General features: G+C 37.9%; 1 protein-coding gene across 4 annotated transcripts in view; it reads left to right on the forward strand.

The window, feature by feature from the left end:
• LOC132673459 (uncharacterized) overlaps positions 1 to 23,315 on the forward strand; it is a 57,892-nt gene that overhangs the window by 12,688 nt on the left and 21,889 nt on the right. Inside the window, exons 2-3 of one of the 4 annotated variants that reach the window (XM_078450940.2) lie at positions 5,615 to 5,732; positions 7,061 to 7,432. The exons of 1 other annotated variant lie outside the window; for it this stretch is intronic. In XM_078450940.2, coding sequence (XP_078307066.2) covers positions 5,615 to 5,732; positions 7,061 to 7,068 — 126 coding nt within the window. In that variant the 3' untranslated portion in view covers positions 7,069 to 7,432. Of the gene's footprint in view, positions 1 to 2,559; positions 3,147 to 5,614; positions 6,207 to 7,060; positions 7,433 to 23,315 lie in introns of those variants that run through there. 2 more of the 4 variants (XM_078450939.2, XM_081796350.1) reach the window with 2 other exon arrangements.

A 23,315-nucleotide genomic window follows, 5' to 3' on the forward strand; every position in this document is an offset into this window, starting at 1 on the left:
TTATGCCAGTGAGGCAACTTTTGGACTGGGCTTAAGGATGGGAACTGGTTGCCAGTTGAGCTAATCATGTAATCATGTGATCAGACACACAGTTGAAACTTCAAGGCCCCCCTGTCCCCACCACCACCACCACCACCTCTGGGACAAGAGAGAGGCTGGAGATTGAGTTCTATCACCAATGACCAATGATTTCATTAATATGTTTATGTAATGAAACCCAAAACCCAAGAGAACTACTCAGGAGAGCTTCCAGGCTGGTGAACATGTGGAGGTATAAGACGAATGGCTCCCTCAGAAAGGGCATGGAAGCTTGGTGCCCTTTCCCCACTCTTTGCATCTCTTCTATCTGCCTCTTCCTAAGTTGTATCTCTTCATAATAAACCAGTAATCTAGTCAGCAAAATGTTTCTCTGAGTTCTGTGAACCACTCTGGCAAATGAATTGAACCCACGGAGCTGGTTGACCTATAACCAGTTGAATAGAAGCACAGGTGACAATCTGGGGCCAGAGGGAAGTCTAGTCTTGTAGGACTGAGCCTTTAAACAATGGGACTTGGTGCTATCTCCAGGTAGACAGTAGGACTCCCCTACTCCCAGGTAGACAGTAGGACAGCAGGACTCTCCCAGTGTCAGAGAACTGCTTAGTGATTTAGGAAACTATCCTGTCACACATTGGAATTGGTGACAGAATCATAATTGGGTACAGAACTTTCAGTGACTCTCTTCAGGAGAGGATAATTGCCAAGGGCAGAGCTGTTGGTGGTCAGTACTCCCCCACATTGGGGGTGGTAAACCTTCTGTCCTGAAGAGGATATTTCTATAAATTCTTGGGACAGTAATTATAGTGGTTTTAGGCTGAAAGTGTGACAATTATTTGTTGCACATTTCACCTTTTATCTATTCACAATTGAGTGAAATTTTCTGGGAACTAAGAAAATTCATCTTCTGAGTATGAGAGTGATTTCTCTATCAAGAAAATTTGTTGCATTTTATTTTAATGACAATAAAAGTAACTTTTTATTCCACTATACTTAGGAAAGTCTTACAATTTGCTCAGTTGTTCTTGTATTCTAACTATTTAAAAAATTATTTCAGAAATAATTACAACAGTTCCCTTATTGCGATGGGTCAGTTAATAATATGGAACTCAGAACCCATTAACCCTTCATACTTTTGGTTCTTTTAAGTTATTTTTCTCCTTTTTTTCTTTAAGCATCAGCCTATAACCAATTGCATAAAAACCAACTGCATAAAATATTTTTGAGAGAGTTAAAACATTATTTAATTCTCATTATCTGCTTTGCTGATTGATTCATTAAAGCTCTCATTACAGATGCTGGGGACATAGTGTTGGAGATTCCAGGTGAATTCATCAACACTCAGTCCTAGAAACTATGGTGGATGTTGAATAGCTTGAACACATACATATATAAAGAAGAATATTTGAAAGGCACTTTATTTTGATTTTGTGAGAGGTAGAACAGAGGAAACAGCCCAGCCCATTCATTCTTCTGACCTATAGAACTATGACATAATCAATTTGCATCATTTTAAACCACTAAATTTGTGATGATTTGTTACAACAGGAAATATATATATATTCTATAATTACTATATATATAATATGATTTATACAATTATATAATATATATATATATATATATTTTTTTTCCCCAGGGTGATACCTTATCCATATTCAAATGGAATAGCATGAATGATTTGTTTCTCTGCTTTGCCTCATTTTGGGAATTCATTATTCAATCAGAAGCCTTAGAAGCCTTATAGGCATGGTGTGAAAGCAGAATTTTATTTTATAAACAGAGACTTAGGAGAAGGAAGTCTGTGGAGTGTAATTTTATTTTGAGCATAAATTAAATATTTAAAGTCATATCTTTTCTTATCACCTATGTATCAAAACAAATCTAAATAAGCTTATTAAAATAAAATAATGAGCATGATAGCATGTAAAGCACTTAAGCCCATCTGCATGGATATTACCTTCTCTGGAAGACTGATGATACTCTGTTAGATTGAGTTAATCTCTTGAGTGAAGTTGAAAATAAAAAGGTGTGTAGTTGACTTGTGTTTGAACACATAAACACACATATACACACAAACACATACACACACATTCACACACAAAGATTTCTACAAAACAAGTGTAGCCCTCTTAGTACAGTTTTATAAAATTGAGCCTTGGGTTAATTCAAGTAGTTATTTTAAATCAATATTGATGTGAAGAAAATCAAGGAATGATTCAGACCAAACATGGTAACTAACATTTTTTCCCCTAAATCCTGTAACTCAGTGTCTTTGTGAGGCAGAACACAATGGTGATTAGCAAAAGTGGATGAACATATACAGGAAAAATTCAAAATTTAATAGAGAAGTAAACTTGCTGATTCTTTTTCAGTTTATGCAGATGTCCAATGCGCATTAAATTAAAAAATTGACTTTTTTGTTTATGTATTTTGGTATAAATTACCCATTATTTATTGTATAATATAATAACAATCCTATGTTTTAAGTCTGAAGTCACTACTTTCTTTTTGACTTCCCAGCAAGTACTCACCATCCCTGAGCCTCCTTCCTCATGTGCAATGGAAACCTTGAAAGAATGGTGTCTAAAGAAATGAGACAACAGGTGCAAAAGCCAAAGCACGTCCAGTATCTGTGCTCAATGGGCAGCTGCTTCATTTAGAGAGAGAGCCTTTCTCGTTATACATACTCATCTATGTACTTAAAAAGAAAAGGTGAAAGATGAATAAGACATGTCCCCAGCTTTGGAAGAACCCACAATCTAGCAGATGGGACAGAAAACCAATCAGAGCATTAGAGTAAAGCAGATAAGTGCCAGGAGGGGGTGTATATACAAAGTGCTGTGGGGATGTGGGAGAGAAGATTGCTTTAGCTTCAGGCAGAGTCAAAGAGGTTTTAAAGGAATGATGTTTCACAAATCAATCAATGTGATACATCACATTAATAAAAGAAAAGATAAGAACCATATGATCCTGTCAATCGATGCAGAAAAAGCATTTGACAAAATTCAGCATCCTTTCTTAATAAAAACCCTCGAAAAAGTCAGGATAGAAGGAACATACTTAAACATCATAAAAGTCATTTACGAAAAGCCCACAGCTAATATCATCCTCAGTGGGGAAAAAACTGAGAGCTTTCCCCCTGAGATCAGGAACACGACAGGGATGTCCACTCTCACCGCTGTTGTTTAACATAGTGTTGGAAGTTCTAGCATCAGCAATCAGACAACAAAAGGAAATCAAAGGCATCAAAATTGGCAATGATGAAGTCAAGCTTTCACTTTTTGCAGATGACATGATACTATACATGGAAAACCCGATAGACTCCACCAAAAGTCTGCTAGAACTGATAACACGAATTCAGCAAAGTCACAGGATACAAAATCAATGTACAGAAATCAGTTGCATTCTATTTTTTTTTTTCCAACGTTTATTTATTTTTGGGACAGAGAGAGACAGAGCATGAACGGGGGAGGGGCAGAGAGAGAGGGAGACACAGAATCGGAAACAGGCTCCAGGCTCTGAGCCATCAGCCCAGAGCCTGATGCGGGGCTCGAACTCACAGATGGCGAGATCGTGACCTGGTTGAAGTCAGACGCCCAACCGACTGCGCCACCCAGGCGCCCCAGAAATCAGTTGCATTCTTATACACTCATAATGAAGCAACAGAAAGACAAATAAAGAAACTGATCCCATTCACAATTACACCAAGAAGCATAAAGTACCTGGGAATAAACTTAACCAAACGTGTAAAAGATCTGTATGCTGAAAACTATAGAAAGCTTATGAAGGAAATGGAAGAAGATATAAAGAAATGGAAAAACATTCTGTGCTCATGGATCGGAAGAATAAATATTGTTAAAATGTCAATACTACCCAAAGCTATCTATACATTCAATGCAATCCCAATCAGAATTGCACCAGCATTCTTCTCGAAACCAGAACAAGTAATCCTAAAATTCATATGGAACCACAAAAGGCCCCGAATAGCCAAAGTAATTTTGAAGAAGAAGACCAAAGCAGGAGGCATCACAATTCCAGACTTCAGCCTCTACTACAAAGCTGTAATCATCAAGACAGCATGGTATTGGCACAAAAAAAGACACATAGACCAATGGAACAGAATAGAAACCCCAGAATTATACCCACAAAAGTATGGCCAATTAATCTTTGACAAAGCAGGAAAGAATATCCAATGGAAAAAAGACAGTCTGTCTCTTTAACAAATGGTGCTGGGAGAACTGGACAGCAACATGCAGAAGGATGAAACTAGACCACTTTCTTACACCATTCACAAAAATAAACTCAAAATGCATAAAGGACCTGAATATGAGACAGGAAACCATCAAAACCCTAGAGGAGAAAGCAGGAAAAAACCTCTCTGACCTCAGCCGCAGCAATTTCTTACTTGACACATCCCCAAAGGCAAGGGAATTGAAAGCAAAAAATGAACTATCAGGACCTCATGAAAATAAAAAGCTTCTGCACTGCAAAGGAAACAATCAACAAAACTAAAAGGCAACCAACAGAATGGGAAAAGATATTTGCAAATGACATATCGGACAAAGGGCTAGTATCCAAAATCTATAAAGAGCTCACCAAAGTCCACACCTGAAAAACAAATAATCCAGTGAAGAAATGGGCAGAAAACATGTCTTCTCTAAAGAAGACATCCAGATGGCCAACAGGCACATGAAAAGATGCTTAACGGCGCTCCTCATCAGGGAGATACAAATCAAAACCACACTCAGATATCACCTCACGCCAGTCAGAGTGGCCAAAATGAACAAATCAGGAGACTATAGATGCTGGAGAGGATGTGGAGAAACGGGAACCCTCTTCCACTGTTGGTGGGAATGCAAATTGGTGCAGCCGCTCTGGAAAACAGTGTGGAGGTTCCTCAAAAAATTAAAAATAGACCTACCTTATGACCCAGCAATAGCACAGCTAAGATTTTACCCAAGGGATACAGGAGTACTGATGCATAGGGGCACTTGTACCCCAATGTTTATAGCAGCACTCTCAACAATAGCCAAATTATGGAAAGAGCCTAAATGTCCATCAACTGATGAATGGATAAAGAAATTGTGGTTTATATACACAATGGAGTTGTATGTGGCAATGAGAAAGAATGAAATCTGGCCTTTTGTAGCAACGTGGATGGAACTGGAGAGTGTTATGCTAAGTGAAATAAGTCAGGCAGAGAAAGACAGATACCATATGTTTTCGCCCTTATGTGGATCCTGAGAAACTTAACAGAAGACCATGGGGGAGGGGAAGAAAAAAAAAAGAGGTTAGAGTGGGAGAGAGCCAAAGCATAAGAGACTCTTAAAAACTGAGAACAAACTGAGGGTTGATGGATGGTGGGAGGGAGGGGAGGGTGGGTGATAGGTATTGAGGAGGGCACCTGTTGGGATGAACACTGGGTGTTGTATGGAAACAAAAAATTTGACAACAAATTTTATACTTAAATTAAAAATAAATAAATAAATAAAAATCCTAAGCAAATAAATAAATAAATGAAGGAATGATGTTTTTGAGTAAAATTGACAGTTGAAACTGCCAAATTCCACTCCAGGTGGAAAAATTTCAGCAAAATGGCACAACACAACGAGAGATCCACAGCAGTGCTGGTCCAACAGATGTGATTGTGGAAAGGCATGAAGTGAGGAGAAAATATCACATATTGGAGAACAGTAAGTATCGAGGTCTCATTTTTCTGAACAAGACCTGGGAATAAAACTTTTTGATTTCTTTCCTTTCGTGGCTTTGACATTGGACACACAGCCACCTCCATGTGCTAGCTGAAGCTAGAAGGCTATCATCAGTCAGTGCACTCCTGAGTCTTCCCATTAGACGGCTGCTCCTTTTCAGAGAGCTGGGCTGCAAAGATGTGGGTGGTTGTGCAGACAGTTGGATGGGTGACCAGATGTACGTCCACTGAATCTGTGCCCCAAGAGCTAGATGACTGTGTCAATGGAAAGGTCTATCTTAATGAGTGAAGAGATGACATTGCCCGATGCATATATTTAAAATCTGGCACAACAAGTAACTAAGTTCGCCATTCGCTACATTGAACCAAACTGGCTCTACACTTGTACATCTGTGAGTCTTTCACACCATATGTCCCTATGTTCCACTTTAACTTAATTTTCCGATGCCAGTATCTTAGAATAGGAACAATTGAAGTCAAGTTTTATTTGGGAAAAAAAAAAACCTTCCAGGAGTATGTAGAAATTCATAAAAATAGAGACAAGACAAATTTCTATTTAGAATAATGTTGACTCGAAGACTCGAAGGTTTTTTCTTTTTTTGAAAGTGTAATTAACACTGTTTTCCCTTCACGGTTGTACTGAATTGAATTATATTGCAAGGAGTATCCTGGTGCTCAGCCCAGCCCAGGCAGTGATCCAAGAAGGCACCCAAGTAGTTATGGCTTAGAAGCTGAATGAGCTTATTCCAGGGAGTACATGAAAGTTGAATTAGGAGACAGTTACAATTAAAGCTAAGGCCATATTAATCCAGTGCCTTTAACTTCATGGATATTTATTCCTAGATGCAGCCACGGATACAATGAAGTAACCACGTCTGCCTTAAAATTGTCCTTAGCTTGCCTAACTTCAGACAGTCTTCCTCCTGTTCCTAGGCCCTGAGCTCCTTTCATAGAGCATTTACTTTAGAAAACTTGGAATTACAATGCTTTCTTTGCCCCTTTGTGTTAAAAATCTTTTTAAAGCCCACTAGCCAGTTTTATAACCCAGCACTGTATTTCTCAAAGACCTAGCAGCATATCTTTGAAATGTAATCTAATCATCAAGGAAGCTAGCACTCCCAGCTCCCAGTTTCTGTGGGAGAGGAGGAACCTAAATTTGGTGGGTGCCTTGCTCTAACTTATACAACTACCTGCTGTTTGAAGATAGGAGAAAGTTGTCTTTTCCTTTGTATAAATCCAGCTAGCAAACACATAGGGCCTACTATCTCTCCCTCATCCCACCTCTAAAACTTTTTCTGTTCTTTGTTTCAGCAGAGTGAAGTGCAAAATGAATAACCTTGAATCAGGTTTTCCTAGTCTGTTTAACTTTGGTGAAGCTTTCGCTTCAACAGAATCTAAAACTGTGTTTTCTAATTGAATGGATGTTGGTACCTCACTGTGTGAGGTAAGAAGACAAGGGACAGCTAAAACAAAGGGCACACTAGGGCTCTGGGGGATCTGTGAATGTGAATGAAGCAGATGGCCTTGAAACAAGAGGAGCACGTGGTCAGTGGAGAGATGAGAAAAGCAAAGGAGAATGGGGCAGAGCACATGTTCAACTACACACATTCAAATTGGACACTTGTCAACGATTTGTGCTTCTTTTGAGTTCCTGTATGATTAGAAGACAGTGATGTGATCTGGAAAATGGATAATAAATTATTTAGTAACATCGTAGAAGCGTTCCTATAGACTTTTTTTTTGCATGTTATCCTCATATATTAGAGATAATTAAACCAAGTCAAGTAATTTTTTTCTACACCTGCCAGCCAGATAATGTAAACCATTTATTTAATTGAATCCATTTCTCCTTATTTTTGATCCACTGGGCTTTCAATTCATTTACATTTCTTGTTTCAAAAGGGGAGCACCTAGGTGGCTCAGTTGGTTGAGTGTGTGTCTCTTTGAGTTCAGGTCAAGTCATGATCCCAGGGTCATGGGATCGAGCCTTGCATTGGGCTCCATGCTGAGTGTGGAGTCTGCTTAAGATTCTCTCTCTCTCTGTCTGCCCCTCTTCCTTGCTCACATGTTCTCTCTCTCTCTAAGACAAAAACAAAACAAAACCTAAAGGGAAGAAAATGAAAAACTGTTGGAGGAAAATCTAGAAAGAAGGATATTTAAATAGTCTTGGTTTAAAAACTGAGCTTATCAGGACTTCAATGATTCAGAGAGTTTTCCTTGCCTTCAAGGGAAAAAGGGAGATATTTGAGACATTAAAAGGAGTCCTGATTTAACAGTATATTAAAAAAAGTAAAACTAACAAAATAACCAGCACATGGGTTTAGGAGGTGAGGAAGAGAATGGAAGGTCCTGTAAAATGCAAGAAGATGTATAAAATGTGCAACGTGTATAAGTTGCCAGCTTTGGGGATTTATTAGAGATTGTTGGTGTTGGTTTAAAAATGGACAAAAGAGCTGTATAGACAATTTGAGATATAATGCTTGCTGGTGAGGGAATGTGTAGAGAAAGAGAAAGAATGGGAAATTGACAAAGTAAATGTCCCAGGGAAGGGGTGCCTGGGTGCCTCAGATGGTTAAGCATCCAACTTCGGCTCCGGTCACGATCTCAAAGTTCTCAAGCTGGAATTCACAGGCTCTCTGCTGTCAGTGCGGGGCCTGCTTTGGATCATCTGGCTCCTCTCTCTCTGTCCCCTCTTTCCCCCACTCTCTCAAAAATAAACATTAATAAAAATAAATGCTCCAGGAAATAAATACAATTAGAGAACCAAAAAAAAAAAAAATAAATAAAAGAAAAGAATGCAATACGTCCCCAAGAAAACTGAAACAAAACAAAAGCAAAAGGTGGTTAATTTGCAGTGATAATGATAATGACTGTTTATTGTTAAACAAGGTTTAAGACAGAGCAGAGGCATTTGAAAGTAAAATGAAAACTGTATCATCTAAACAATTAGAATGTAAATGAGGTTAGTAAGAGCTAGGCATTAATAATTATAGGAAGTAAAAACAAATGACCTTATTGAGAGTGGATGGGACCGAAAGAGGAGGGAGAAAAGTAAATGGTGACAAGTAGAAACAGAGACGAAGAAGAAAAAGAATGCTCTTGGCTCTAGTAAGGTTCGCCCCTCCCCCAAAGCAAGCTATCTTTACTAAAAATCATTTGAGTTGATTAATAAAAGGCTTTCCATTGTCTTTCTGGAAACTCCACAGATGGACTCTGGTCCAGGTCCTGGTCTCCGGACCACATCACATCGTATCATATGCCTGCTCCACTCTTTCCTTGGGTGCCAGTGGGAGCTCTGGATACACTGTGAACTCTTCTTCAACTCCTTTCAGGAAAAGAGTGCTTTTTGGAGATCTTGTTCTCATAAATGGCTTTTGCATCTTTGCACTCTCCTCCTCTACACCCTCTTTTCTCTGGTTTCAAAGCACTTGCTGATTTATAAGACTTGATGCACCAACCCTACTTAACTTTCTTCCTTCAACTCAAGTCATACTGGCCCTTGCCCATCAAGATCCAGCCATGTCAGTTTTCTTTCTATGACTCAAATATACCAAGCATATCCCTGCCTGAGGACCTTGTACTCAGATTTCCTCTGCCTGAAATGCCTTCTCCTTAGTAGTCTCAGTGTTGGCTCCTTTTCATTCAAATCTCATCGGCTGGGACTTTCTTGAAGTCCAATCAGTCATCCTCTAACATAGCTAACACATCACCTCTTTTAATTACCTGCATAGCCCTTTTGACTATATTTTATTATTTTTGGTGGTTATTTGTCATATTTTATCTGAACCTTCTCATGCCAGAATGTACCCTCTGAGAGAACAGGGACCTCCTATGTCTCTGTCACCATATTGCCATCACCTTGAATGGACCTCGCACATGGGAGGACCAAATATATATTTTGAATGAATTTTATTTTATTATTTTTTTAAAATTTATTTATTTTTGAGAGAGAAAGGGAGAGAGTAGGGGGGTGCACACAAGTGGGGGAGGGGCAGAGAGAGGGAGACACAGAATCCGAAGCAGGCTCTAGACTCTGAGCTGTCAGCACAGAGCCAGACTCAGGGCTCAAACCCACAAACCATAAGATCATGACCTGAGCCAAAGTTAGATGCTTAACCGACTGAGCCACCCAGGCACCCTGAGAATGAATTTTAAAAATAAGATTTTTGGCATGTAATATCTTACCCATTGTTTCCATGACTCAGAATCCAAATATTTATGAGTATACATGAGATTTGCGTCTTCTTTTCTTTTCTTTTAATTTACATCCAAATTAGTTAGCATGTAGTGCAACAATGATTTCAGGAGTAGATTCCTTAGTGCCCCTTACTCATTTAGCCCATCCCCCCTCCAGTAACCCTCTGTTTGTTCTCCATATTTATGAGTCTCTTATGTTTTGTCCACCTCCCTGTTTTTATATTATTTTTGTTTCCCTTCCCTTATGTTCATCTGTTTTGTCTCTTAAAGTCCTCATGTGAGTGAAGTCATATGATATTTGTCTTTCTCTGACTGACTAATTTTCTTTAGCATAATACCCCACAGTTCCATCCACGTAGTTGCAAATGGAAAGATTTCATTCTTTTTGATTGCCGAGTAACAGTCCATTGTGTGCGTGTGTGTGTGTGTGTGTGTGTGTGTGTGTGTGTGTATATATATATATATATATATATATATATATATATATATAAATATATACATACCACATCTTCTTTATCCATTCATCCATCAATGGGCATTTGGGCTCTTTCCATACTTTGGTTATTGTTGATAGTGCTGCTATAAACATTGGGGTGCCTGTGTCCCTTCGAAACAGCACACCTGTATCCCATGGATAAATGCCTAGTAGTGCAATTGCTGGGTCATAGGGTAGTTCTATTTTTAGTTTTTTGAGGAACCTCCATCCTGTTTTCCAGAGTGGCTGCACCAGCTTGCATTCCCACCAACAATGCAAAAGAGATCCTGTTTCTCCGCATCCTGGCAAACATCTGTTGTTGCCTGAGTTGTTAATGTTACCATTCTGACAGGTGTGAGGTGGTATCTCATTGTGGTTTTGATTTGTATTTCCCTGATGATGAGTGATGTTGAGCATTTTTTCATGTGTCGGTTGGCTATCTGGATGTCTTCTTTGGAGAAATGTCTATTCATGTCTTTTGCCCATTTCTTCACTGGATTATTTGTTTTTTGGGTGTTGAATTTGATAACTTCTTTATAGATTTTGGATACTAACCCTTTATCTGATATGTCATTTGCAAATATCTTCTCCCATTCTGTCGGTTGCCTTTTAGTTTTGCTGATTGTTTCCTTCACTGTGCAGAAGCTTTTTACTTTGATGAGGTCCCAGTAGTTCATTTTTGCTTTTGTTTCCCTTGCTTCCAGAGATGTGTTGAGTAAGAAGTTGCTGCGGCCAAGATCAAAGAGGATTTTGCCTGCTTTCTCCTCGAGCATCTTGAGATATTGTATTCTATCATATGTTTGGTAAATTTGTCTCTAAGAACACGACTCAAATAGGAAAGAAAGCAAAATAAAGTTTGGCTTTTAAAAGACTGGGAGATAGGGGTGCCTGGGTGGCTCAGTCAGTTAAGTGTCTGACATCAGCTCAGGTCATGATCTCAGAGTTCATGAGTTTGAGCCCCGTATGAAGGCTGCTTCGGATTCTATGTCTCCCTGTCTCTCACTGACCCTCCCCTGCTCATGCTCTGTCTCTCTCTCTCTGAAATAAAGAAACATTTTTAAAAAAGAATAAAATAATAAAAATAAAAGTGAAAAGATAAAAAACTGGGAGAGAATAATTTTGTATCTTGCTCAAGAAATCATGAAAAAGGAAGTTTTTTGAAAATTCATGCATTTTAACAAAAGACAGTTTAGTGAATTTTTAGTTGCCTGAACATTCTGATTTCTTGTTCTCTGGGGTTTCTTTGTGTCTATTATCTACTGCTCCAGTAAAGGAGAGGTAAAATTAAAAGAAGGACACCCATTCAGAAAGTTCAACTCTGGTTTTGTTTTTCAGTGATTACCATCAATTGGATTAATAATTTCTTAAGACTCACCAGGAATCAAAGAATAGAAAATACACAAAAGAAAATGAGAGAAAAAAATCAAAGCATGTCAATGCAAAATTTGATGAAGCACAAAGGAATGTAGCAAGAGAAAATAACAAGACACAAAATAATTAAAACAATAGTCTTTCCTTGTTAGTAATTACTTTAAATGTAAATGGATCAAACTCTCCATTTGGAAGACAGAGTGGCTACATGGATTAAAAAATAAGATCAAAGTCTCTTCTGTCCACAAGAGACTCACCTTAGAGGTAAAAACACACATAGGCTGAAAGTGAAAGGATGGATAAGATACTCCATGTAAATGGTAACTGAAAGATGGCAGAGGGGGCCATATGTATTAGGATGGCTACTATCAAAAAATATAAAATAACAAAATAGCAAAAATGTGGGGAAATTCAAACCATTGTGCACTGTTCATGGGATTGTAAAATTATACAACCACTATGGAAAAGGATAAACAATTTCCTCAAAAATTTGAAAATAGAATTAGCATTGGATCCAGCAATCCTACTTCTGGGTATACATCCAAAAGAATTGAAAACTAGATCTTTGAGACAGATTTACACCCATGTTCACTGCAGCATTATTTATAATAGCTAAATTATGGAAGCAACCTAAATGGAAATGTGCTATAGAAATACAATGGAATATTATTCACTCCCCAAAAAGAAGGAAGTCCTGGCATATATGCCTCAACAAGGATGAACCTTGATGACATTATACTAAATGAAGTAAGTCAGTCACAGAAGGAGAAATAATGCATGACTATACTTACATGAAGTTCTCAAGTAATCAGACACTTAGAAAGTTGAATGGTGGTAGCCAGGGTTGGTGGGGAGGGAAAACAGAGTTGCTCAATGGGTGCAGACTTTTAGTCATGAGAAACGAAAACGTTCCAGAGATCTATTGTACAATAGGGTGCATATAGTTGACAGTAATGTGCTGTACACTTAAACATTGCTACAAGGATATGTATTTACATTATGTGTTTTTTACTGCAATAAAAAAATTGCTAGAATGCACTGATATTTGGAAAGATAACACAACAGTTTGATATTCTAGCCCATCCTTAAAATTGCATTCAATTGAAAATTCTGTAATGTCATTTTTGGGGGTCTAAAAATCCATTAAAATAGTTATTTGTCTTTTAAAACTTTAATTTGGCGATATGACAAGCTTAAATAGCTTAGGAAATTCTACTTTATATCTTTTTTGGATATTCAGTCAGTGTTCACTGACACTGTTGGATGTGTTTCACGTTTCCTTCTTTCAAATTTTAAATATTTTGTAAGCCTATAATGAGAACTGTTCCAGTAGACTCCCTGCTGTTTCTTGCCTGATAAAAGGACTGGAAGTTACTGCATTCTACCTTTGTCCCCATAGAGAGACTTTGAATGAATGGCATCTCATTGAATGTGTATGTGTGTGTGGGGGGGGGGGAGGGGGTGTCTGTGTTATTTTGCCAATTGGTGACGGGGACATATTTTTGATGAAAAGAACTTTGTTTTTTCAGGTGACTTTGACTGATTTTCCACTGTCTTAAGTGGAACTTCCAAATTAGTGTCCTCTCAAGAAGTTGCAACAAGCACAATACAATAGAAGTAATTCAATTTTAGTATATGTGCTGCCGAAGCAAGCACTCAATAGCAGTAATTCAAATGCGAGTCTTGCCCTAACAAATGTATTCCTAGTGACCCTTCTTTCCTTTTGTTCCCTCTCTCTCTTCTCCCACAATCCCTCCCTGCCTAGGAGATCACAAGGAGGGTAGTCTACTTCCCAGAGAGGTACTTTCCATACCATTCTTCTGCCCTTAGTGGGTCCTGATTTGTCCCTTATTCCTTCCAAACCCCCAGGTCCGCTTGCTTCTCTACAGACCTATCTCATATTTCTATTACTGTATTTCAAGTTATAGTGGAACACTGACCTTGAACAAACTCCTTAACATCATTTAAAAATACTTTTAATTTCAGGGGCAACTGAGTGGCTCGGTTGGTTAAGCCTCCAACTCTTGATTTGGCTCAGGTTATGATCTCACGGTTGTGAGATTGAGCCCTGGGGTCTGTGCTGGGCACAGAGCCTGCTTAAGATCCTCTCTCTCCCTCTTTCTCTCTCCTGTGGGTGAGCACACGCGTGCACGCTCTCTCTCTCAAAAAAGAAAATTCAAAAAAATACGTTTAATTTGGAAGTAATTTTATTAGATTTACAGAAGTGTTAGAAAACAGTGCAAAATTCCTTTGTATCTTTTGCCCATCTTTCCCTAAGTTAATATCTTATAAATTCATGGTAGATCTATCAAAACTAGGAAATTAACATTGGAATAAAACTTTAAACTACACTTTATTCATATTTCACTAGTTTTCCCCTAATCTTAGAGTCAGTGTTTCATCTTTAAAATGGATATAATGTCACCTACCTTGTAGGGTGTTTGTATAGAGAGTATGCAGGTAAAATCCCTGAGACACAGTGAGCCCTCAATAGTATTTGTTATTTTGTTGTTGCACAGAAACGCTGTTCTTCATGCATTACAATTGTTGTTATAGAAATGGGCCAAACATCTGTCCAACAAGGTTGCAAGGACTCCCTGGTACACAGTGTGTGTATTGTGGCTTAGGTTCAGTCTGAGACGAAGATGTGGCGCGGGTGGGATCTCTCCATTGAAACGAAAAAGGCGCCCCCATGTGGTGGCCACAGATAAGGCTCAGTGCTCACCACCAATACTGAGCACCCCAACCAGTCTTGGATAACGGTGCTCATCCACTTCAAAGCAGCCAAGACAGTCAGCAGACACTGAAGGTCTTTAAGATGTCAGCATGGATAACTTATAACGTTATTTTGCAATTTCTCCAGAAGGGGTAAAAGACTACAGAGAGAAGTCACATTTTTGCTGGAAGAGAAAGGGCAGAGAAAATCCAGATTATGGTAATGATACTCAGAGAAGGGAAAGCTTTCAAAGGCCACTCTTTTATAGAGCCCTGGGGTAGAGAAGGACACCGAGTATCTCTGGGGTGAGAGGGTGAGTAGTGCAAAATCAGAACAAAGAAGAGGGGAAGTCACAGACGACAGTCTGTTTTCAGAGGCAAGCTATGGCAGTAGTCAAAAGATTATTAATCAAGTGTATGTGTAATCAAGTGTACATATAGTAAAAATAACACAAAGCATTTGGACATTGGATAGTGGAAGAACTAGGTTCCGGTGGAAGGGTAGACCATGTAGCTCGCCTGCAGAAAAGTGTGGAAACAGTAGGTCACATTAAGAATAATTATATCCCAAACTCAGACATCTTATTCTGTGCTACTTATGGTGGTTGGGGTTGGATGGGATTGAAAACTGGAAATAAAAGGAAAAAAGAAATAAAACAAAGGTGTCTTGCAGACTGATGACATTAGTGGGCCACAAACTGGGGACTGCAGCTTAGAGTGTAAGAACGTTCTGGGCAAACAAACTACAAGTCAGACTGTTGCAGTGTATATAGATATTTTCATGGTTCTCTTCTTAGCCCACTAACCTCTAGGGCTTTTCCAAGCACAGGAGAGCAGCATTTAGATGATCTTTGGTAGTATTGTAAGGCACTATCTGCCTGTCTCCATAGTCACACTCTAAATAGATTAATTTTTATAGATCTGATGTCAAGCTAGTGAGATTACCGATACTTTTTGGCAGCCCTTAATGGCAGAGCTCATTAAGTAGGTTTTCACTATTACATGAGAGAAAAAGGAATAAAGGCAAAACTAATATCATATTACATTCATAGGAAAAATTATCATTTTGTGTCTCCTGGCCAAGAACTTACAGAATGAAAAAGAATAATAATGTTTTAAATTAATTATAAAGGTGAAACCAGAGCACGGCTCATGACTTTCTAGTTTGAATAATGGACAATATTTTTAGAGCCATTTTCTTTAAATAGTTCTAATAAATAGCCTGTTATTCTAATTGAAGTCTTCTCTCTCAATGCTAATTTTGAGGTGCCTAGTGTAAATTGAGAGTCCTTTTGTTTTTAGATCAGTAACTTAATTTTTCTACAATAAATGCTAGTTGAAATCATCCAGACATTTTTAACATAGTTCTAAATAAATCAGACAGATGAATCATAATGTGGTTGGAAAAGATTCTCTTAATATAATGGTAAGTTTAAAAGGCGGATCCCAGAACAATGTGCATTAATTAGTGTCATTTTTTTTTTAATAAAAGTATGTGTTCATAGGTTCTTAAAGTTTTTGGAAGTTTTTAAACAAAATGCTAAACCTGATCATAAATGGATGATTTTTTGACTGTATATAATTTGTAATCTTTTCTCTAGTAAAACCTTGATTATTTGCATAAAATTTTATTTTTAGAAATTTAAAATTTTCCTCTTTAGAAAATAAAAGGCAAGACATATTTAAAGCATGGCCACATAGGATAGCATTGCTAAGAAGTCCTGTGATGTAGGTCTTTAAGAGTAACAATAATAAGACTTTCATAATTTCTTGTTACGGTTAGAAATAGTATGAGAAATACACCAGGGTGCTTTTAAACACATTATATCATTGTATGGGAAATGGAGAGATCTGTCCAAAAGAGCTTACCCTGGTGTTTTGATCACAGTAGCACAGTTACATAGTAACAACTTATTGTCTAGATGGACATTATGCACAGAGACAAAACTGGCATTTATAGGTCTGTCTATTGTACCATTTTGGATAGTTTCTTTTTAAGTAACAGAAACTCTGACCCAATGTGGCTAAAGAAGTAAGTGTAGAGGTAAGTTGGACTCAGGAGTTCATTGATAAAAATGGACTAATGTAGGCATCAGGGACTCTGGTTCTGTCTTTCCCTAGGCTCTACTATCTTTAATGTAACTTAACTAACATTAACTTAACATCCTTAACTTTTTCCTCAGGCTGACTGTAGAAAGGCTGCAGCAGTCCCAGGCATGATAGCCTGATATGACAAATTCCAAAAACATCATGCTGTCCAATTCTTCTTGTGGCTGTCTTTTGGACTAGAAGCTAAACTTTCGAAGAAGTGACCAGAAAACTCTCCCACATCTGATTTGCCTTTCCTGAATCAATCTAAGAGTAGGAGTGAGCATTGATACAATATCCCCAACATGTATCACTTACATGGAATCCTAGTTGAAAACATTAGAAAGCCATAGTGTAGTAAAATGAATTCATGATACGAGGGTTATTTCCAGTTTGGGGTTATAATAAACTTTTCCGTACGTGTCTCCTTGGGCACATATATTAGTAGTATTAGAACTGATGGGCAGATATCTTTTCAATGTTATTAATTCTAAACTGTCCACAAAGCGATTGAAATAATTTCCCTCCATTTTTCATTATGTAAGGGTTCTGTTGCTTCTTATTTTCACAAACACTTGTTAAAGTGAATTTAACCATTTGTTATGTGAGCAATGTCTTATGATTCTGTTTGGTTGTTAATGAATATAAATATATAATTTCCTTTACTGTCCATTTGTTTCTTTATTTTAATTTTGTGATGTAACTCTTCAACTCTTTTACACATTTTGTATTGGTTTTCTCCTCTGTTAGTTTCTTTTTATTTTCTAGATTCTAGGCACATCCTTATAGGATCTTTTGCATATCTCCTTAATATTGTATTTTAAATTTATTTTTAATTTAAAAAAACTGCAGTCATCAGAATTCATGTTTTTGGCATACAGTTTTATGAGTTTTAAACATGCACAATTTTTGTAACTGCTACAGTGCAAAACAATTCTGACATCCCAAAGAATTTCCTTGTGCTGCCTTTTGTATTCAGACCCTTTTCCCATCTTTGGCCAATGGTAACAACTGATCTGTTTTCTATTTTTCTATTTTTCTATTTTTGCCTTTTTCAGAATGCCATATAAATGAAATCATCTTGTATATAACTTTCTGGAGACTGGTTTCTTTCATTCAATTTAATGCATTTGAGATTCATCAATGTTGTATCAATAATTCATCCTTTTTGTAATTGCTTAGTAATATTCTACAGTATAGATGTATCACAGCGTGTTGATGTAGGCACTTGTTGAAGGACATTTATGTTGTTTCCAACTACAGGCATTCCTCGTTTTATTGTGCTTCACTTGACTGTGCTTTGCAGATAGTGCGTTTTTTTGTTTGTTTGTTTGTTTACAAACTGAAGGCTTGTGGTGACCGTGCATTGAACAAGTCTATTGATGCCATTTCTCTAACACCATGTGTTCACTTTGTGACTCTATCACACTTCGGTAACTTTTGCAATATTTCGAACTTCCATTATTATATTTGTTATGGTGGTCTGTGATCAGTGATTATGACCTACCGAGAGCTCAGATGATTGTTAGCATTTGTTAGCAATAAAGTATTTTTATTTTTTAAATTTAAATTTAATTTAATGTATTTATTTTGAGAGAGAGAGAGAGGAAGTACACAAGCAGGAGAGGGGCAGAGGAAGAGGGAGAGAGAGAATCTCAAGTAGGCTCCACACCCAGTGCAGAGCCCAACTCAGGGTTCCATCTCGCAACCATGAGATCATGACCTGAACCGGAATCAAGAGTCCAATGCTTGACCAACTGAGCCACGTGGGCGCCCCAGGTATTTTTAAATTAAGGCATGTACACTGTCTTTTTAGCGTAATATTATTGCACACTTAATAAACTACACTATAGTGTAAACATAACTTTCATATGTACTGGGAAGCCAGAAAATTTGTTTGACTTACATTATTGCTGTATTTGCTTTGTTGCAGTGGCCTGGAACCAAACCCACAATATCTCTGAGGAATGCCTGTACTGATCATTGCAAATAATGATCCTATGAGCATTCATGCACACGTGTGTGAAAATGTTTCCGATTCTCTATGATAAACCCTTTGAATTGGAATTGCTGGGTCGTATAAGTGTATGCCTAACTTTTTATTTTTATTTTTTTTAAATGTTTATTTATTTTTGAGAGAGAGAGACAGAGAGAGACAGAGAGCAAGCAGGGGAGGGGCAGAGAGAGAGGGAGACACAGAATCCGAGGCAGGCTCCAGGCTCTGAACTGTCAGCACAGAGCTCGACACAGGGCTCGAACCCACAAACCGTGAGATCATGACCTGAGCCGAAGTCAGACGCTCAATTGACTGAGCCACTCAGGTGCCCCAGTGTATGCCTAACTTTTAAGGAAACTATTAAAATGTCTTTTGATGAAAAGAAGTTTATAAATATGAATTTTGGACGTTATGATTGGTGTTTTTGTGTGTCTTGCTTAACAAATTCTTCCCTTCTCTAGAGGGAAGAGGGATATCATGGAGATATTCCCTTACATTATTATCTAAGTGCTTTACAATGCTGGCCCTTTCGTTTAGATCTATAAACTACCTGTAATTGAGGTACAGGTGTTAAAGGTCATTATCTGTTTAAGCATTCTGGCAATATAGTAGACTAATGTTTTGGTTTAATTTTTCAGCTATTTTTTTCTATAAAAATAATTCTATAATAATTTTGCTGCTATTTTTCTATAATAATTTTCTATAATAATAATTCTGTTTAAAATGTTAAAATGTTAAAAACTATTTTAAAGGAAAAACAAAGTCAAAACAAATTGGAGTGAATCTCACAATATTATTGTCATAAAATTGAATTGAATGCACAAATCTTCTACATGGCTTGTTTTTTTAATTGTTTTTAGTGTGAATAGAATGATAATGGATACAGAGCTTTACTTTTCAAAGTAGGCAGCAAAAACATCGTCTTCTCTTTGTATTTTTTCCCAAGAAGAAATAGCATTAATAAAACATTAGACAAATAAGAAAGTTAGCAGGAGTAGAGAAATATGATCTTGATTGAGACATAGAACAAAATCATGCAATATCAAGTTACTTGATCATTGCCCTTGAAAGAGCTATCCTGTGTGAGCTTGGTTCACTACAGTGGAATCTTTCCTAGTAGTTGTTATGAAATTTTTGTATGGCCTTATTCCTCAGAATATAAACAGGCAAATGTTAACCTGAGGCTCTTTCCATGAAATATGTTGAGGGCCATTTTGGGCACCTTTCCACCTGAATGTTATCTTAAGCTTGTTTTGGGGATCTGTACTACTTCTGAATATATCCTTCATGGATTCAGGCTTATGACTCCCGATATTGACTTTACTCTGTTGGCGACAGCTGTCAGGAAAAAACAAAAACGAAAAAACACGGACAGAAAGATCTGATGCTCCTAAGGCCTGGGTAAAACTAACCTCCTCAGCAAGACTTTTGAGTTTAAATTGGCTTTTATGAGAGTATGAGGATATAAGGACACAAGCTGGTGAAAACTGGTTTAGTTCCCCATGTCACTGGAATGGATGCCCTTCCTTGCCTTTCAGGAAGGGAAGGAGAAGCTAGATTGGCATCGTGCTCTTTTTTCTGATTCTTCCTTTCTTCCTTCCCTGCAATCAAGTTAAGCTAACAATGTTTAACTTTTTCTTTTGAAATAAGTCAGTTTTAATTTTGGTTAAGTCCAATTTATCCATGTATTTCTTTTATAGACCCTACATTTGGAGTTGTATCTAAGCAATCTTGCACTTTGAGACCCAAGGTCTCAAATATTTTTCTTTTTATAGACTATGCTCTACCTTTAGACTCTCTGTTCTGTTCCATTGATCTATCTTCATGCGAGTACCGTACGGTCTTGCTTACAGTAGCTTTTGAAATCAGGAATTATTAGTCCTCCAATTTAGTTCTTTCTCAAAATTATTTTGGTTCTTCTAGATCCATTGAATTTGCATACAGATTTTGGAACCATTGTGTCAATTTATCCAAAAACTTCATAAAGTTCTGGTTCGGACTGCATTGATTCCACAGATCAATTTGAATAAAATAGACATTTAGAACATATTTAGTTGCACAACCCATGAGCAAGGTATATCTTTCCATTTATTTTGGTTTTCTCTAATTTATCTCACCAATGGTTTCTAATTTTAAGTATTCAGGCATTCTACACGACTTGTACATGTTTTGTCAGATTTATCGCTAAGTATTTCATATTTTTGGCATCACTATGAATGGTTTTCTTTTTTAAAATTTTAATTTCTGGGGGCGCCTGGGTGGCTCAGTGGTTGAGCGTCCGACTTCAGCTCAGGTCATGATCTCACAGTTCGTGAGTTTGAGACCCTGCGTCGGGCTCTGTGCGGGCAGCTGGGAGCCTGGACCCTGCTTCTGATTCTGTGTCTACCTCTCTCTCTGCTCCTCCCCTACTCACGCTCTCTCTCTGTCTCTCAAAAATAAATAAACATTAAAAAAAACTTTAAAATTTCAATTTCTGATTGTTCTCGTCCAGCTTACAGGATTACAATAGATTTTCAGGTACATTGATTTTTGTTTCATATTAATTTGGGAAATGTTGAGGGTGTTTGTTAAGACACCTTTAATAGCAGTTAATATTCAAATGTCAAGAGGAGGATTTTCTTACTTTACCTGAACTATTAAGGATTTTCCCTTTGTCTGTTGTTGTCAGCAGTTTGCATATTGATGTGGCGTGTTTTTGAGTATGCATATGTGTGTATGTATTTATTCCATTGTTCTCTGAGTTTCTTACATCTATGATTCCATATCTGTTGCTATTCCTGGACACTTTCTAACTGTCATTTCTTCAAATACTTCTTTTGCCCTGTTCTATCTCCTGTCTCCTTCCAGAATTTAATTATGTGTATGTGAGGACATTTGGTATTTTCTTATAGCTCTTGGCTATTTCGTTCTGTTTTGGGCAGTCTTTTTTAATCTTTGTATTTTGGTCTGGGCTATTTCTTTTGACCTATGTTCAGGGTCATCGGTTCTGTGGCTCTGCTGATTCTACAGATGAGCCCACTGAGGGCATCTTTCACCTCTCTACTATGTTCCATTGCTAGCGTTCCCACCTGACTCATTCCTGTAGTTCCATCTCTCTGCAAATTACCCATCCTATCTTGAGTGGTATTCACCATTTCTGTTAGAACCTTTACCATGCGAAGCATAATCATTTAAATTCTTTTTCAGATAATTCTAATACCTGTGTGTTAATTGAGTCTGGTTGTTGATTAATTTTCTCTTAGCAAAAATTGGTTTTCTTGCATTTTCCATGTCATGTAGAACAGTGGAGTGAGGTAAATGCTTAGTTTGGAAATGGGCCTGAGCTCTTTCTGGTAGGCATTTAGCGTGAGATCTTGTTAGTCTAGTTGCAGTGTGATTCACATTTCTTTTCGCTGTACTTATCCTTGGTGCACAAGCTTCATAATTCTCTGCTGGCACCTGGTGTTTAGGGTGGGGGCTGATTTACTGGAGGATTTTTCTCAAATGATGCTTTTCCCTCAGTTTTAGTTCTTTGCTTGTTCTGTGCCTCAGAGACTATACGTCTTTTGCAGCTTTTGAACAGTATTCGATTATTACTTATACTCCAGACTTATTAGCATAATGCTGGAGAGTAGCTAGGGGATGTCAAAAGACATTTTTGTCAGGGCACCTGGGTGGCTCAGTTGGTTGAGCCTCTGACTTCGGCTCAGGTCGTGATCTTGCGGTTGATGAGTTCGAGCCCTGCATCGGGTTCTGTGATGACAGCTCAGAGCCTGGAGCCTGCTTGGGATTCTGTCTGTCTGTCTGTCTCTCTCTCTCTCTCTCTCTCCCTGCCCCTCCCCCTCCCCCGCTCATGCTCTGTCTCTCTGTCTCAAAGATAAAATAAACATTAAGAAAATTTTTTTTTAAAAGACATTTTTGTCTGCCAAAACTGGGCAGTGCTTTTAATATCTTGCATTCCAGAGTACAGCATTCCGCCAACAAAGATTTCTCTGCCTCAGAGTGTCAAATAGTGTCAAAGTTGAGAAACTTCCCTAGAGCGTAGAGGGATTTTTAGGTTTCTTTATTTCTGTTGCCGTCTCTTAGCTGAAATGGGTTTTCATTAAGTTCTTAAGGGCTACAGTTATATTATTATTTGTTTTTCTTTTCACCTTCTTCCCACTTAGATTCTTTTGCTTTATAAAGAAGATAAAGGTGAAGATTCCAAGTAGTGTTTCTTCTCATTCTGGGGCGTCTTTATTCCCAGGACTGTGCCCCTTCAGGTGGAAAGCGCAGAGAGTAAGGTTTGCAAGAGTGATGGAACCCCCTTCCCACATCACTCACGAGGTCTTGCCAGCCGCATTCAGCTTCCACCAGTTCACCACCAGTTTTAGCTGAATTATTTTTACCCCTTGACCAGTGGGGCTCCAGGTAAGAAGCATCCCTTTTCATCTAGTCTCTCCCTACAGGTCCCTGTCTCCCCCTAGAATTAGGGTTTGTTGGGTGCTCTGCTTCCTCAGCTCTCTTGTGGGGTCACAGAAATTCATGAACTTGCAATTGGCCTGAATTTATTTTTATTTTAAAGGTAGGAGCCATGTTCTTTCTAGTTCTTTTCAACCCCCAAGCAAAACTTGGAAATTACACCATCACGTTTCTGTATGAAAATTAACCAGCGAGGCATATACCTTTCTGAAGCAGATAACCCCACTTCAATATTTTGAAGTTTGATTTTGACATAAAAACATTTCAAATGACATTTATCTTCC

This window comes from Panthera onca, chromosome C1, assembly GCF_046562875.1.
Source record: "Panthera onca isolate mPanOnc1 chromosome C1, mPanOnc1 haplotype 2, whole genome shotgun sequence".
NCBI lineage: Eukaryota > Metazoa > Chordata > Mammalia > Carnivora > Felidae > Panthera > Panthera onca.